Below are 12,757 nucleotides of genomic sequence, written 5' to 3' on the forward strand. Positions count from 1 at the left end.
GTTTCAGCTGGTGAGCCTTGTCTTCAAGCGGCTGGTGATTTATATAGAACATAAGTGAAAGCCCAGGGATGTCCAAAATCGAATTTCATTATATTCGATATCAAATTTTTTTTTTACTCAGGAATGAATTTGAATATTTTCATTTGAAAATTAGAGCGATTACAAGCCACCAGACAGGCAGATCAAAATGTAGGATATTACAACTGGTAACAAACAACACAGAGAAACCGATGACCTTTATATGGACCATGGCGTTCTAGATATAATCAACATGAAGATTTCATGATTTATGTAATTTTCCACATGAAGCTGCCTTCGATTTCAGCCATCCCTAATTCTCCGCTACTCGAAATAGCTATAAAAAAGCATCCAAAGCACACAAATTTACAGCGATAAAAGACTGGGTGTTTTGGCCATCCCTTGATGATACAATACCTTCTTAGATTCTTTTTTTTAGATGGAACTGTTCACAGAAATAGGTTGCTTGATGCAAGACATGCTAGGGCAGAGGCTCTCGAGTTGGGGTGTGAAAACATTGCATGGGGTGAAAGTAGAAAGAAACATTATTTCTGTACGAAAATGTGCCGTGATGAAACCTAAAAAGTTACGCATTGTGGCGATCAGCTGTTTTAAGTTATGATTCTCCGATGAGCATATATGCAATCCCAAAGGAACACGAGGATGTTATTATTGTAGGTAAGACAGAGTCACAATACGAAAGAACTTTTAAAAGTTATGCAATGCGGCTTTCTGTACTACTAAAGCTGTGGCCAAGACTTTGAGCACCCTTTTACCAATGCAGGTACTTTGGTTCAATACAAAAGAAAGTTTGTGTATGACCCTGGTGATTACCCTTCGTGGGTTCGCAGAACGAACTCATCGTTCGCAGTAACATACAGTTTCCATCATCATTATGAACAGAATAATCATCAATAAAATATCTCAGTAAACATTATTAGCTACATTTTTGTCAGAAGCACATTGTTTGTCTATAAGCGAATGTCAAGCGCATGAAAAACACCTCTAAACTATCAGCATTCATCATATCATGCGGAGGTTAACAAGATTGCTGTCAGATCTATCCAAAAAGCTAAATCACTGTCATCGGCGTTTGTCCTCCTACAGGGATTTCTTTTGCATTCTTTGACTGGTTCATTCATGAAAAACAATACCCACAAAACATTCATAGATGAGTATTTTAATACAGCATTGCAGCAATAGTTAAGGCGTTAGCAGAAAAAAAGCATATATTGTTCAGTATATATCAATTTCTCAATCATCGAAGTCATATGTTTGTGCTTACATCGACCAATCATATCTTGCACAAAGGGGAATCTAGGATTCCATGTGGTCTTGTATTCGGAATTTTCTCCACAATTTACCGACTGTTCATACATGGAAACAAAGTTAATACAATGTTACATGATTTACGGTATGTGAAAGTCTGCTCAAAATTAGAAAGCTAACTGGTTATTGATAGAGTTGCAAAACGACACTGAGAAAGACAAGCTAAGGGTCTATGTAGATGCAGGATAACACAAGACTTGAGACACTTGCAACTCATTACTGTCTGGAAAACAGATTAGTAGGAGAGTTTGATTCAAAATTTAATCAATCTTAGATAATGTAATAGTACATATTACAGATGCTTATACACATTAATCAACTAAATTTTTTACCCTAACCCATCAAAACCAAATTTTATTTCAAATCATCCAATTTACTCCAAGTAGATGGGACTTTCAATATCCACAATTATATGTTCAGACTCTCCAGGTCATTCCACCAATGATAGCAGAGCTTGAATAAGAGCTAGGCAGTGCTCTTACGCAGGGATTACAAAACACTTAATGTTGCAAGAGTTTTATGGACTGTCATTTTCTTAATCCCTTTTTATGTGGGGGAGAATTTTCTGCTTTTCTGCTTAATATTTTGCGATAGGGATTCCATGATAATAAAAATATGAAGAGCACTGAGCTAGGTGTAAATTTTACGATACGACTTGCATACTTATCCCGGGGTAGAAAAAGCCGATACAATGAATGGCTTAATCAAGTGACAACCTCGTCCGGTTAGCAGTCCATATCGGGTATGGGATTAGCTAGTCAGATGCATGGACTTCATGGACAAAACCAAGATTATACAAGTTAAGTTGCAGTTAAGAAAATGATGTAAAATTTCACTAATGAGAAAAATATTTCACAGGAGCCTTTCAATTTGAAAAAGATTCTTTCAACTACTGCCTTACGTGGTGTATTGGTCAAAAAACATGTTGATTAACCCTCTGATGACGCCAAATATAAGTAACAAGTGCAAAACAGTAACTTTTGAAAACAAAAAAATGGAGTACATTGTCTGAGCAATGTTAGCTGTACATGAATAAGATATATATAGATACATTAGCTGTTATGATACAGTAATGAAAAACAAGATATATCCAGTTTTTGATTTTCATAAACATTGATTTACTAGCAATATAAAAAATAAAAAAAAAATAACAGAAACATAGCACTGTTGATAAACCAACGAAGAGTTTGTAGGTTGAATCTTGTAGCGGACAATTGTAGGCGATCCAGAAGTGTGTGTATCAATATGAGGGTAACTAGTTTTGTTCGCCCATTTTACATCGAGTTGTGTAATGGCAGGGGGTATATTCATTTGGCTAACACAGACAGTCCCCCGAACTCGTAATAGAACTAAGGGAAAATCGGAATAAAATTATGGCCTGACCTGGTACACATACTACGGGATTACCCAATTGTATACTAGAGGAGTAGCTGGGCACCTCTACATCGCAAATTGGCTCTTATGACTTCCTCAACCATCATAAATCTATACGGATCTGGAACAATAAACTAGTTTGCTAATTACTTTACCCGACCGGTGACCCAACAAGAAGTTGTGGTTCTTCATGAAATCTTACTAGTTTTCCTCTCCCAAAGATAAATATGAAAATCCTATCTTTTTTAAAGGGGTATTAGGAAAAAGCTATCACTAGTTCTAAAGCGACAATTTTGAAAACATAAAATAGAATAAAACAATATTTTATGAAGACACACAAAGCTCATTGGAATCAGCATATTTTTTTCCAATAAGTAAGAATTTTCTCAATATCAGTGCACGAGCAAAAGTTGAGCTCGAAAGATTCCAAATATTGCTATTGGATGATGAGATAATAAACAATTAGCACAACTATTATGTAGATATAGTAATAGATACAGTGCATAGGTACAGAAGTTGTTCATACATTTAACCCGGTATTCGCTTAGATATTTTAGCGATTCAACACAACCGAAATATATTGAAAGCAGGTTACTCAAGTTTATAACATATCACAATAGAAGACTTTTTTTTCCAAATTATCATTTTTAATTAAATTACACAGATTCAAAATACTATATAAATAAGTGGTCTCCAGCACAATAGAAGATTTTTGTGCCTTAATTAATATTTTTAATTAAATTACACAAATTGAAAACATTATATAATTAAGTGGTCTCCAACTCCTTACCTTACCATACTTTATATACTTTTCTAACACTAAGGTTTTTCAGCTGTGGTGCGTTACTTATGAACGCAGGGATCAATTTGAGATTGTTTAATTTAATTTAAAAACTGAGGAAAAAAAAGAGTACTTTTTGAAGCGCTTTTGAATTTTTTGCACATGACCTGTAAATCTACAAAGGCCCATAGACTTAATTCAAAATAATATTTAATTATCTGTACAGCCTACCAAATAAGATCAACAAAGCCCCATATATAAAGGGATTATGCATGCTATACATGATAAATTAACTAAACTACTGAATTTAAATAAGCAAATTAACATAATGTATAGCATATGTTATGTTTTTGAGCATAATGGGCCTGGAGCAGTGTCAATCCCTTGTCTAGAAAATACCAATATGTCCGCATAAACTCAGAAACTTGAATAAATTGGTCAAATCTGTTAAAATTGAGAAGAACAAATGGGTATATTGGATAGTGAGCCATGCTGTGATCGTTCATGAGAGCTCAAGTATCGCAATGATGAAAGGCCGTTATAAACTATTCCTAGCCGCAACTGGATTTCAATAAAGTGGAATTAAAAGTATAATGTGTCATGATTACGGAAAGTCAATGCATCTTTCAGTGGGGGGGGTCGTGGTGAAATTTTTTTTGACGATAACTTATGTTAAAACAAAATATATATCAAGTGCGAAAGATTTGGAACTTTGAAACCAGTCCATCATTGACTAATTAAAGCCAAAATGTGATCTTTCGTGCGATGCAAGCGTATCGACTATCGGTCTCATTAAAGGTATTGTCATATTTTATTTTCTGGAAATTGCGAAAAAAATTTGGTCGTGCCAAGTGGGTCATGATGGAAAAAGTTTGAAGTACACTAGTCTAGAGCAGGGGTGAGCAACCTTTAAAACAGGAGGGCCAGATACAAATAACTGTGTGGAACCTCGGGCCGCACATTTATTCGACATAGGCTTTTTATTAGTTCCAGGCACAAAAATTTTGATTATTGGTATTATGACATGGGTTGTTCTCTCAGCACAAGCTAGCTGTTAGGGCATTGTGACGTCATAGATACCGGTAAGAAATTGGACTCAGGTATAGGCTTTGCAACGCAAAGGGATTGGAATTACTTGCACATATCAGATTGGACTAAATTGAAAACTCGTTTCGTGGGCCGCACACAGTCAAAATTGGCACTTCTCTGGGCCGCAGGTTGCTAGATTATTAGTCTCAATTATGTCAGTATATTGGGCTCATAGATCATTGGCTCAACCCTACTGCTATGCATCTACCCCCCATGTGTGATAAATTAGGTCGGTGTTTCCAATGGGCATACAAGTCCTTTATTAATCAGTGTCTGCTTGCTTAGAGCATTGTTAGGAGCTAAGTTAGTCAATTTTTGACTCCATTATTATGAAGAAAAAAATGAATCCATGTTTTGTGCAAAATCCGCAAAAAAAAATTTTTTTCCGCTCAAGTAAAAATTTCACATAATAAAAACTCAGGTTTCATCATTAAACAATAACACCATGAAATACAACATAAAATGTGCGACTAGTAATATATATTTTAATATATGTATATATAAAACAAGCGAGAATACTAAGCAAAAAAGCGTCAACAAAATCAGTGCTTACTTGAAGCCAAAAAAATTGGATATTGTGCTATTGTGTTTTGGCTTCTGTTATCTGAATAGTAAAGAAACAAAATATATAATAAAAGCTCACATTATGCGGTTTGAATATAAATTTGAATTTAATTAAAATAACACAAAAATGTACATGTATGATTACTGAAAACATAGTAAGTATTGATTGTAGATAGTTATATAACCGCAACAACGCGATGTTAGCCGCAAATTAGGTATCGACAAATTCATATTGATAGATTATTATCAATTATCATTACAATAATAAAAAGGGAAAATACATTTTCAATATATTAACCCAATTTAATAATGTCCGCCTGTTTTGGGGTACACTCTGAAAAAAGATTGCATGATTTTGACAATAATTATGCTTGTTTAGATCGGACAACTACACACTATGGATATGGCTTCCAAATTACATAATTCTTGGAATAATTTGGGTTTAAAATTTAAAATAAATAAATGACGTTGTGTTTTAGCATAGAGGTCCCCAAAATAGAGATGAATATATAGTCTCAATTACGACCAAAACGCATTTAAAAAGACTATTGGGCTGTTACATATTCAGAAGATACATGATTAAGTGCAGTTAACACACTAAAGCTGCTGTAAGGCAGGGGTCAGCAACCTATTGTCGCTCGCGGGCCAAAATTTAAGGTTGCAAGTCATTGGCGGGTCGCACATATTTTTAGAATGTTAAAAATCGAATGGATGACCGATGAATCACATTTTATCACACAGATCAGAAGTTAAATTTTAAGCAGCGCGCTAAGACTGAACATTTGAATATTTTTTGCGCCATTAAACCATTTGCACTTAGCATAAACTTTTCTGCGTTTTGTTGTCATTTTTCTAAATTATAATTCAATTATAGGCTCATTAAACGAGTAATTGTAAATTATATACTTGATACGTTGTAATATAATTTAGTCTACACGTAAATTCTTTTGCGTACAGAATATAATCGACAAAACAGCTATAATTTGTTACTATAATTCAGTGAAACGTCGCGGGCCAGATTATATTGCTCGGGCCGTAGGTTGCCGACCCCTGCTGTAAGGCTTCAGATTTTGAGAACTAGAGGCATGAGTAATTGTCTCATTATTCTGCATTGTTATCCACCAAACTGTGTTATAATTGTAAAAAAGATGAAATATTATGATTGAGAGTCTGTCAGGATAACACAAGCAAATCAGAATGAAATCCAGGCACAACTAGGTTGCGAAGCATATTCTCACTCAGACAAGTTCGGGCTGCTGATGAAGCATGTAGCTTAACCATGTCTTTTCTATGGCCAATTTTAATAATTCAACAAATGTTCCAGTGGATGATGTTGAGGCAGTTTCATTGATATAACCGATGTTTGTGCAAAAAATTGCATTCGAATAATTCCATAAAATTAGGAATTATTATACAAGTATGGCCCATCCATTCAAGAAGTAGCCTCAAAGGTATAGTCATCTATGGCAAAAGCTTGATGAAGAAGGTTTTGAAAAATACAGACTCGTATGTCACGCCCAAACAATCTCTTTAGAAAGGCACCAAATTAATTATTTCCAAAAAAATATTTTCCTGCTGAATAAATATAAAGACACTGGTTTTTAAAAGAGTGTTCACATTGTTTTATAAAGATTATTATGCCTTTGAAATTGTGTCTGAACACATTTATTACGAGATCTGCTAGCAGAAAATGGGTTACGAGAAAAAACAGACTTAATGCTACGATGCCCCTCAGTTTTTTGTGTGACATGAGGATTAGAGATCGACCTAGTCATTTGTTTTTTATTCGGATTACTTGGTGAGTCACTGCTAAACAGTCTCTTTTTCCTTGCGAATTCGAAACGGCTGCGTAACTTGTCGTCATTCACCCCCAAACTTTCGATATTTTCAACAATTTTCTTCACTGCGACCGGTGGTGCGTCTTGAGAAGGATTGAATTGAGAATCTTGTGCGAGAAGTTCAGTTTCATTGCTTGTAGATTGTTTCTCTCGGAAACTGTGGAAAAGTAAAGATTTAATCGGACGAGCGAAGCTTCTTTCGGACTGTGTACGTCGAATCGGCAATCTTCCTTTTCTTTGATAACGCTCAATTGAAGATTTTCCAGGATGGGCAAAAGCAGAACTTGCAAGAGAAGTATGCATCGGGCTGTATGGTGTGGGACCAACCAACGATAACAAATCATTTAATTTGCTTGAAACTTGGGTCGAAGGCTCCACAATCGATTTTGCTTCATCCATACCTGACTCAGAGTTGTTGTTATTTTTGTTTATACAGTTCGAGTCGACTGACATCGGAGGATTAGTTGGACCTCCCATTAACAGTTTATTTATTACTGTGGTAGAATCAGTGGATGATTGTGTCGATTTTCCGTCAGGTTGTTCGTCATTTTGTTGTTTTATTTTGCTTTCAATTATTTTTGCCATTCGCCGTACGACTCCTCGGTTTTTGATTGGTGTCGTTTCTTCTTCGATGGTGTGGGTGGATGAAGTGCTTTGTGACGAACTCTCACTTAGCAAAACCGAATCTGTATCGTCTGGCTCGCTAAGGAAGGTTTTTCCGACCTAAAAGATTATATAAATCATGTTAAAAATTATATTACCAAGAATATCCAACTATGGATTTCCAGACTAGGTTCTTGACAGAAGTCGATTGACATGTTTTTGATAGAGAACTACTCTTTTTAAAAGATACAGAATCTTCCCTATTGTCTGGTATTGTCTGATCAATTTATTACAGTGATTCTCGAACTTTTTAAGCCGCGCCCTTTTTTAGAATTTGTCAAGTCTTGCGCTATTTAAAAAAAACTAGCTAGGAATAAGCTAAAATAACAGATAGCAGGGCGCAAGTATGTTTTATCCAAAAAAACACATTGGAAATACTATGTGCATGAAATCGCACTCTCTAAACAATAAAGAAATGTACATATACAAAATAAGGCGAGCAAGATCGAATATAACAAATATTTTTATTTTTAATCAGCTTCACGCCCCTCAAAAAATGTCTACGCCCCCCCTACACCCCCATTTGAGAACCAATGATTTATTACATACTGTGTGGGCATGTGATTTGAGAGTAGGACAGAGTTTTTTAAATCTTTTCATCTGGCAATAGAATTAAAATTACACCAATAATACAAGTGCTACATTACCTCTCTTATAACGTGAAGTTCGCTTTGAGTTAGCATTCTGGCAAGAGGATTTCTTCTCAATTCAGTACTGGATTCATCTGGTCCAACCAAGGCTAGGGTTATATCTGAAGATGAGACTTTCTCTTTAATGCTACATCCTGGCTGTGATGTTGTTTTAACAATTTGAGGCGAATTATTCGCATCATGATCAATTTCAATAACTGTTGTGCTCGGAAAGAATTGCCCAACATTATTGTTGCTGTTGTTATTATTTTGGTTTTGATCTTTTGCCATTGTAGAATGGGTATCACCCAAGGTCATCTCCATGGAAGAATTTTTACTCGCGGAAAGTGATTGTGATCGAGATATTCCGACAGCGTTGTCCTTTTCCTGGTTTTCTTTACCTCTGTTTTCTATTTCGTAGACGATATTTTTAACGTTAAAAAGTTGGTTCTCTGAAAACGATCTTTCTCGAGACGACGCTAATTGACCGACAGAGTCGCGACCTTCGCTCTCCACATCTTCAGAAACATTGGCATCAGAAATGTTTTCACTTAACGGAGCGATTTTGCTGCCTGACGGTTTAGCGATATCGGTTTGTTGTACTACAGGAACTGTATTTGTAACATCAACTTTCAAGACCGTATCTATATATTGATTTTTTAAGCTCGATACGTTGACGTCTTTCGTGCATTTGAAAGATGGACTATTCATCGGCGAAATGAAGGACGAATGCACTTGCTCACGTTCAACGTCAAGCGAACTTTTAGTAGTTTCCATGGCGGCAGGTGATGACATGCGATTAGACTTCCTTTTTGTATCTGCAGGCAAAGATCTTGTCTCGGCCATCCAGGCATCAATCCGTGGAACAGGAACATCACTAAAAACAAGAGACAATTCTCAAATACTATAACACAGTTTGTTGGCATAAGATCGCCCTAATCGCCAGTAAATACACAAAATGGCTACATCTTAGTCAACAGAAAATTTAAAAATGATTGATCCAATAGTTGGGGAGTTAAGTAATACGTTCGTACAGCAATGAAAAATTTTAGCAAAGTGATCCACAAATCCATTTATTCTTTGCGTCCAATTACCGCAAAATGCTAACTAATACTAACTAAACTAGCTAACTAAAACTAATAAACTTCCATTGCAGTGCTAAATAGTAATCTAATAAAGGTCAGAGATGACAAAAAATGAATACCGTATTTGCTCGTTTTGTAGCCCGGGCCCATATTTTTTCAATCAACTCACTAACCGGGCCCTTATTCAAATCGGCCCTTATTCAAGCACGGGCGCTTATTATATTCGATCGTTACAATAATTAATATATTGTTATTTTCAGTTCTCAAGTATGATTTAAACGAGGATAACAAAAATTTTGACTTTTTCTACGCACCACACGTACAGATTCGCAGAAGAAGAAAAGTTTTGCGACCCCTTATCAATATTGAAACGACGCACTTTGGACGACGCCCAGTTTGAGAACCATGGTGTTACATAATCAATGCTATCTGTTATGTACTTGGACGCCTAAGGCGTGAGTGTTATCTACCAGCGATTAAAATTCAACAGCGTTGTGATAAAAAGCGCTTCTTATATCCTATTGTTTTCTACCACTGAAAAATCAGCTTTTACATCGGGCGGGTATTCAAGCACAGGCCCTTATTTATTTTTATGTTCTGTTCACACGGCCGGCTATTCAAACGAGCCCTTAATCAAGATCGGGCGGTAAAACGAGCATATACGGTATCTTATATTTTGAGCCGGGATTATCTATCAAATCTAAATTAGGATTCATTCAAAAAAACATACACGAATAATGGTAGAATTTTCATTATACAAATATAGATTTGAATTAATCATATTTCTAATTGCATCACTTTTTTACTTATTCAAAGTTGGACTATTTCGATTTTTAAAAACGAAAATTTGCAAATAATCTTATATGTTTACCAGGGCCTGTTACAAATTCGAAGGTCCCGTGTGAAAAAAGGGTAACAAAAAACATTTAACAAAAAAAACGAGATTGTGGACAAGGTATTCATTTTTGTTATGAATATTTCAGTTTTTCATGAAAACGTACTTACCCAGGGTTAGGAAAGACGCTGTCTTCACTTTGCGCGACCGATTCGAGTTCGAGGTTGCGCAATGGAAAAAAATTTTCAGTGTGTCTTCTTCTCCACTTCTTACGTCTATCTGCAGCTTGCGGAACAGCAGAATCTTTCACAAATCGTGTAGATTCCGCGAGAAACTCTCGAGGCTCGGACAAATGACTCCTGTTCATGCCGCTTCCAAGTTCATCGAAGTGGTCTGTTACGGAATCGTCCATGAAATAATGTCGAGCATCACCAGGAGACCAAGATTTTGGCTTTTTGTGTATTGTACTGAAAGAAATACAAAAAATTGAGATAAATTACTGGAATTTAATAGAACTACAATCTAAAGATGACAAAGTTGGTTAAATAAGTTTGAAAATTTGAGTAATAAAAGTTTTTGAACGTAATACGAGTTTGCTCTAAGCAAGGTCTCAACAATCTTTAACCACTGAAAATTCCAAAGCAATGGGTCCAGTAGTGAATGAAAAAAGCGATTTTTTCACGAAAACAAGAAGAAAAATACCAACAAGCAAATAATAGCAGAATAGGCGCTCCAGAGAAGTATGTGTACGTACCAAAATGAAGATAACTAATTTTGTTCGCCTACTTTACATCAAGTTGTGTAAAGGGACTGGAGCCTATGTGCAGGGGGATATTCACTTGGCTAACACAGACAGTCTCTGAACTCGTAATAGAACTAAAATAAGGAAAATCGGGATGGAATTATGGCCTAACCCTAACCTGGTACACATATTACGAAGTACTGAAAAATGGTCCATAGGTACACTTCGTGCCCAAAATTCTACCTGTATGGTAATACAGTGAGATCCAGTAATTGTCGATTTAGATCGAAAGTTGGTTGTTGATCCACGATGGAACCTCTCGGTGTTTGTTGTTCTTTATCTGACTTGTTCGTTTCATTTTCCGCAATTAAATTGCTTTCAGATCGTGAACGGAACAGAAGATTGTGTCTTTGAGCACTGTAATTAAATGAATTATTTGAAATCAAGTTTTTTCTCATAGAAAATAAAATACAGAAAGTTTTGACTAATATATGTGACATGCTTATAATGGCTGGCTATTTGGATTGTTGGAATGACTATCTGGCCATCAATCAAAATGACAATTAATATGAAGAAAACAGTAAGTATGATTTAGTTCTAATTTCCTAACTCTTTCGCTACTAATTCATCTACCAAGGTAGAGTGAAAGGCATGAATAAGCATCGCATGAAGAACAACTATCTCAATTGAATTTGAACATTGGACACATTTTTGGAACTCGTGTGTAAAACGCTCTATTTTCTGTCATCTCCTATAGGCTTTCCTGCTAGAGAAAAGGCTTTGATCCTATTAAGATATTACCTCGCATTAAGTATTCCTTCATATTCTTGAAGTTGACGCATGAATCCCTCATTTGGGTAAATGATCTCCCTACGTTCTCTGATAAACGCAAGTGCTTTACCCATGGACCAGAGATATTCTTTCATTAAAAATGCAGCAACAGTAGCGGAGGACCTGACAATCGAATTGGAAATGAGAATTTTTTTCACAGATAGCAATAACGCAAACGAAACCGGATAACTATGATATCAGTTATAAGCTATATTTGTTATGTCCAGGGCGGACATATGACGGTCCTGCATTTTACGAAATGTGTTACTTGAAAAATAATCTCTTGCGTAATTCTGCATGAGGAATTAAATCCGACAAAATCTGTCTACAGCAAAATATACATATTTTTACAGAAGTCTACAAAAAATCGAGATCCATTCCACACATCTTAATTAAGTGTTCCCTACCTGCTTATTCCCATTCTACAGTGGACGAGACATTTTCCGTTAGCACGTTGAGCCTGTTTGACAAATTTCCATGTATCATTCCATTCCGGCAACAAATCACTTTCTAGTTCATCGTAATATCGAACATTTTTATAGACAAAATTGTCGGGAAAATAATTGTCAATTTCCATCGTAATATTGAGAATATGGGTGATACTGTAACATGAAAATAAATGAAGTTCAAATTGGTGTGGTGGGGTCACGAATTTGGCAGGTTTTTATTGATATTAGGGTTTGTGGCGGAGTGGTATATTCAAAACTCTTTGAAGTCGGAAGATAAATAAATTCTCTGGAGTCGTTTCAAATTCTAAAGAGGAGCACGGCTTAAATAGTATGAGAACCACTGAGCTAGAGAGTTACTAATGATGAATTTATTTCAATTAATCAAACATGACAACCCACTATCAGCCCATCTATGGCTCAAGTGTACTTTATTATACTGGCAAAACCTAAGTATGCGTTTATAGAAATTTCTAAATTAGATGTTTTCATTTACTTTGCTGGGCGTGTCAAGGACCGAGCGAGGAATCAGA

The 12,757-nt window shown here is 35.7% G+C and overlaps 1 protein-coding gene across 2 annotated transcripts in view; it reads right to left on the reverse strand.

Annotated features, from left to right (window-relative positions):
* Positions 1-1,182: 1,182 nt before the first annotated feature.
* Positions 1,183-12,757, reverse strand: part of LOC120329453 (uncharacterized) — a 28,124-nt gene continuing 16,549 nt past the window's right edge. For both annotated transcript variants that reach the window (XM_078118873.1, XM_039396089.2), the window contains exons 11-16: positions 12,186-12,380; positions 11,749-11,901; positions 11,191-11,364; positions 10,376-10,672; positions 8,304-9,162; positions 1,183-7,716 (exon numbers count right to left, since the gene is read on the reverse strand). In XM_078118873.1, coding sequence (XP_077974999.1) covers positions 6,769-7,716; positions 8,304-9,162; positions 10,376-10,672; positions 11,191-11,364; positions 11,749-11,901; positions 12,186-12,380 — 2,626 coding nt within the window. In that variant the 3' untranslated portion in view covers positions 1,183-6,768. The remainder of the gene's footprint in view (positions 7,717-8,303; positions 9,163-10,375; positions 10,673-11,190; positions 11,365-11,748; positions 11,902-12,185; positions 12,381-12,757) is intronic.

The sequence above is a fragment of the Styela clava genome, chromosome 12 (genome assembly GCF_964204865.1).
Source record: "Styela clava chromosome 12, kaStyClav1.hap1.2, whole genome shotgun sequence".
In the NCBI taxonomy this organism is placed as follows: domain Eukaryota; kingdom Metazoa; phylum Chordata; class Ascidiacea; order Stolidobranchia; family Styelidae; genus Styela; species Styela clava.